Source organism: Panthera pardus, unplaced genomic scaffold (genome assembly GCF_024362965.1).
Source record: "Panthera pardus isolate Hobbes unplaced genomic scaffold, ASM2436296v1 HiC_scaffold_13, whole genome shotgun sequence".
In the NCBI taxonomy this organism is placed as follows: domain Eukaryota; kingdom Metazoa; phylum Chordata; class Mammalia; order Carnivora; family Felidae; genus Panthera; species Panthera pardus.
Genome location: NW_026526688.1, coordinates 80622696 through 80627544, shown reverse-complemented (window position 1 = coordinate 80627544; position 4849 = coordinate 80622696). Strand labels below are relative to the sequence as shown.

At 57.0% G+C, this 4849-nt stretch overlaps 1 protein-coding gene across 1 annotated transcript; it reads left to right on the top strand.

Annotated features, from left to right (window-relative positions):
- The first annotated feature begins 2332 nt into the window (after window positions 1-2332).
- POU4F2 (POU class 4 homeobox 2) lies at window positions 2333-4473 on the top strand. The gene is made up of 2 exons (XM_019420865.2): window positions 2333-2850; window positions 3311-4473. The coding sequence occupies exons 1-2, from the start codon at window positions 2566-2568 to the stop codon at window positions 4250-4252; spliced, it is 1227 nt and encodes a 408-aa protein (XP_019276410.1). The 5' UTR covers window positions 2333-2565; the 3' UTR covers window positions 4253-4473.
- Window positions 4474-4849: the final 376 nt, after the last annotated feature.

Below are 4849 nucleotides of genomic sequence, written 5' to 3'. Positions count from 1 at the left end.
CTCCCGAGCCTAAATGAAATTTCAATCTAATAATTCCTTCCTGGCCCAGTCATAATTTGTTTAGAGATGTTGTTCTACTTCTTTCAAAGCGCTATTCGCACTATAATTAAATGATACTCAAGCTTTTAACTTTGATTTATTTCATTTCTCGAAGCTTGAGACAGTGAGAGCTGTACAATGTCATTTTTTTATTTCTTTGAAAATTACCGTGGCTGTTGTAGAGGTGGAAATTAAACACCTAAGCATTTACTTGAACCGTCCGGTGCAAGCCACATTCATTCATGTCAACACCCCCTGTCCAGTCTCGTGCCTAGACTTCTCTGGTCTCATGCTCAGGAACAGTGCTGGTAGGAATCCTCTTCAGCCACTATTTAGTATTTTCCTCCACATAGGGGAAGAGAAAGACATGTCCAAGGATAGCGCAGGAAAGCGCAAGGGGTTAAGGACCATGGACAGAACCCGCCTCCCGCCGTTTGTTGCCGCTTCCCCAGTACTCTTGGCGACTCCCGGGCTCTGAGCTCTCGACTTGAACCTGCTGTCCAGCTCTGGTGAGGTCATGGGTGAACCGGCAGGCCCATACTCTCTGCCGCCGCGGGGCTTCCGGGCGCTGACCACTCGAGGCCCCCCCTTCGCCATACTCCTTTCCACTCTGTTTTGTCCCAGCGCGAGCCAGCGCCTCTCAGGCCTGCCGCCTGCTCTCGCACCTGCTCGCTTTCCCCAGGCACCGTGTGCCTGCACCTGCTCCCAGTCACCCCAGTCCGGGTCAGGCCACCCGCGGACTCCAGCGTTCAGGTCTCAGGGCCTTCTCACCCTCGCCTATACTCCGCTCCTTCTGCGCTCTGGGGAGGTGACAGCCGCCCCTAACGTCGAGGGAAGTAGAAGATCGAAGCGGGAGGAGAGGAAGGCGGGGTGTGTGTGTGTGTGTGTGTGTGTGTGTGTGTGTGTAAGACTGTCTCCTATTTTTACGATTGGAACTAAGTGTGTGTCCACTTCTAAGAAAAGTGGTCTGCACTGGGACAAAACTGCGAGCAAAGTGTTGGCTAAAAATAGGTTCTCTGCGCCCAGTGGTTGTGGAAATGAAGACAAGTGGGGCTTGTGCCAACCCCTAAGGGCACGCGAGCGCGCGCGCGCGTGTGTGTGTGTGTGTGTGTGTGTGTGCTGGGGCGGAGGGGGGGGTTAAGCAGCACATGCGCTCTGTGATCTCTGGCCCTGCCGCTCCCTCCATCAGTTGCCCCTTCCTCTTTTGATTGTGGCTAATGAAGAATAATAAATCCAGTGGCAGGATTTGCCAGTGGATCCACCCAAGACCCAACTCACACTGAACTTGGATACAGAGAGGAAGAGGAGGAAGATCGGGAGGAAGAGAAAAGAGGGAGGAGGTGTGTGTGTGTGTGTGTGTGTGTGTGTGTGTGTGTGTGTGTGTCCGTTGGGGGGGGGCAGTAGACAGGGTTGCGCGGGGCGGGGGGGGGGGGGGGGGGGGGAGGAGTCGCATGCGCAAAGGCGACCGGAGCTGGCTCCACGGCCGTCCAATCCGCTGAGAGCTGCGAGAAACCGAGTGAGAGAAAGCCCTGCAGCCCGGTCGACCCCATGTCTCTTCGGCACCAGGCACCCGCCGGGCCGAGGGGGCGCAAAGCTAAGCGCCAACTGCCGCGTGCACCAAGCGGAAGCGCAGACCAGCGCGGAGGAGCTGGTTCTCCCGCGCCCGCTTCTTCTCCTTCCGCCAGGAGTCAGAGGCCGGGGTCACCTGAGCTGCGGGGAGGGGCGGGCCGAGAGGGGGCTGAGGCCTGGAACTTAGCGGTAAGCAGGACATAGAGGGGAGAAACTGCCAGGTAAGAGGCGTTCCTAGTAGTCTGGGGGGAAAAAACCTACCCAAGGCTGGCTTGGCCCGCAACTTTATTTAGGACTTTCTTTTCCCGGCTTGGTGGAGACTAAGCGGAAAAAGCAGGAGGGGCTGGAGGCCGGCTCTTAGAACTGCCTGGCGACTGGAACACAGACCTGGCCAGTGGGGTGGGGTTGAGATCCAAAGTAAGTGAGAGCTGCGGGGCGCCGGGAAGGGGCGGCGGCAAAAACGTGCGGGCGGGGGCCGGAAGGGGAGGTGGAGGGCGCGGCGGGGGAGCGGGAGGCGGGGGTCGAGAGAGCTCCTCGGACCCTACTCTGTAGGGAGCAAAGAGAGAAGGGGCGACACTAGAATCCGAGCTGGAGAAACCGCGCTTCCTGGCAGGGAGGGCGGAGGCGCGCGGGAGGGAGGGAGAGAAGGCGGGGGGTAGGGGGCAGGCGCGGGGAGAGGGGAGTATAACTCGGCGGCCGCGAGGCGCGGGGGCAGTTTCGGGCGCCCAGGTCTGCAGCCAGCTCCAAGCGGAGCCCAGAAACCCCTAAGACTGACAGCGGAGCCAGAGGAGGAGCTCGTAGTCCGGGCAAGGCGCGCAGAGCTGGGAGCGGCGGCGGGAGAGCGGAACTTTGCACTGCCCTTCGCTGCTCCTGCGCTCGCCCAGCACTTCTCAAGAGGGTCCCGGCAGACGGGGTCAGTGCGTGCGCTACGGACGAGCGCCCGGGCGGACCAGGAAGATGATGATGATGTCCCTGAACAGCAAGCAGGCGTTCAGCATGCCGCACGGCGGCAGCCTGCACGTGGAGCCCAAGTACTCGGCACTGCACAGCGCCTCGCCCGGGTCCTCCGCGCCCGCGGCGCCCTCCGCTAGCTCCCCTAGCAGCTCGAGCAATGCTGGCGGCGGTGGTGGCAGTGGCGGGGGCGGTGGAGGCCGTAGCAGCAGCTCCAGTAGCAGTGGCAGCAGCGGCAGCAGCGGCGGGGGCTCCGAGGCGATGCGGAGAGCGTGTCTTCCAACCCCACCGGTGCGTATTTCTGCATAATCACCGCTTAAAGGCACATTTTGACAGCCCCCTTTATCTGCTTGATGTTTTTTTCATGTCTGCACAGCAAATCACCCCACACCTCCAACCAATTTCCCCCCTCTCTCTCTTATGTATTCAGCGGGCCTTTTCTTTCATATTAATTTTTATGACCTGGGATGTTGCCTGTGCGCGTGTTGTGTTGTGTTGTGTTTGCAGGCTCACTTTCCTCCTCCTCGTGCACTCACGGTTTCTCTCAGTGGCTTCCCTCCTCTCCGCCTCACCTGCTACATTCAGGATTATTATTATTATTATTATTATTATTATTATTATTATTATTATTTTAACGTTCTGGGAATGTTGTAGGCGCGGCGGTGTTGTCGAGCGCTGTGCCGGGGCTTCCGGGGAGAGTGCGCACAATTCCCTGCTGAGCGTAATGTGTGCCTTTTACTTGCAATTGCAGAGCAATATATTCGGCGGGCTGGATGAGAGTCTGCTGGCCCGCGCCGAAGCTCTGGCGGCCGTGGACATCGTCTCCCAGAGCAAGAGCCACCATCACCACCCGCCCCACCACAGCCCCTTCAAGCCGGACGCTACCTACCACACCATGAACACCATCCCGTGCACTTCGGCTGCCTCTTCTTCGTCGGTGCCCATCTCGCACCCGTCCGCACTGGCGGGCACGCATCACCACCACCACCATCATCACCACCACCACCATCAGCCGCATCAGGCGCTGGAGGGCGAGCTGCTGGAGCACCTGAGTCCCGGTCTGGCCCTGGGTGCCATGGCTGGCCCCGACGGCGCCGTAGTGTCCACGCCAACTCATGCACCGCACATGGCTACCATGAACCCCATGCACCAAGCAGCGCTCAGCATGGCCCACGCGCATGGGCTGCCCTCACACATGGGCTGCATGAGCGACGTGGACGCCGACCCCCGGGACCTGGAGGCATTCGCCGAGCGCTTCAAGCAGCGACGCATCAAGCTGGGGGTGACCCAGGCCGATGTGGGCTCCGCACTAGCCAACCTCAAGATCCCTGGTGTGGGCTCGCTTAGCCAGAGCACCATCTGCAGGTTCGAATCCCTTACATTGTCGCACAACAATATGATCGCGCTCAAACCCATCCTGCAAGCGTGGCTCGAAGAGGCCGAGAAGTCCCACCGAGAGAAGCTCACCAAGCCGGAGCTCTTCAACGGCGCGGAGAAGAAGCGCAAGCGCACGTCTATCGCTGCCCCAGAGAAACGTTCTCTTGAAGCCTACTTCGCCATCCAGCCGCGGCCCTCCTCCGAGAAGATCGCCGCCATCGCGGAGAAGCTGGACCTTAAGAAAAACGTGGTGCGTGTCTGGTTCTGCAACCAGAGGCAGAAACAGAAAAGAATGAAATATTCTGCGGGCATTTAGGAGACCCTTGGCCTCTCCAGGGACATCCCCTCCTCGTCCCCTCTTTTCCCTCCCTCTCTCTCTCCTGCCTCTCTTCTTTCCACTTTTGGCTACCAGAAACAATTCCAGTAAATGTGAATCCGGAGAAAGCGAGGATTGGAGAACGAGCAAAGGAGCGAGCAAATGAGCCCAAACCCAGTGAGAATGTGAACCGATTTCTCAAGGAAAAACAAAACAAAACAAAACAAAAAACAAAACAAAAGAAGGGATTTGTCAAGTTGTAGCAAAGTTATTCCTTTTAACCCCACCCTATCCGGAAAAGGCACCTCGGCTTCTTCACAGGAAGTCTGGAGCTGGCTGTTTGCAGGAAGGCAGACGAGACAGCGTTTTAAAAAGGCCCCCAAAATGATCAAGTAAGATTTGTTTTTATTCCTAAAGACATCACCCTTGTTCAAGTTTAAAAGTACACTTTGCAGCTATTTTTCAGAAATAGAAATCGATTCAGGACTGAAACTTTAAACTAGAGTTGATGCTTAATGTGATAGAGACATCTCTAAAGTATTTTGAATTTTAAAAAAGATGGCAGATTTTCTGCATTTACACTGTATATTATATATA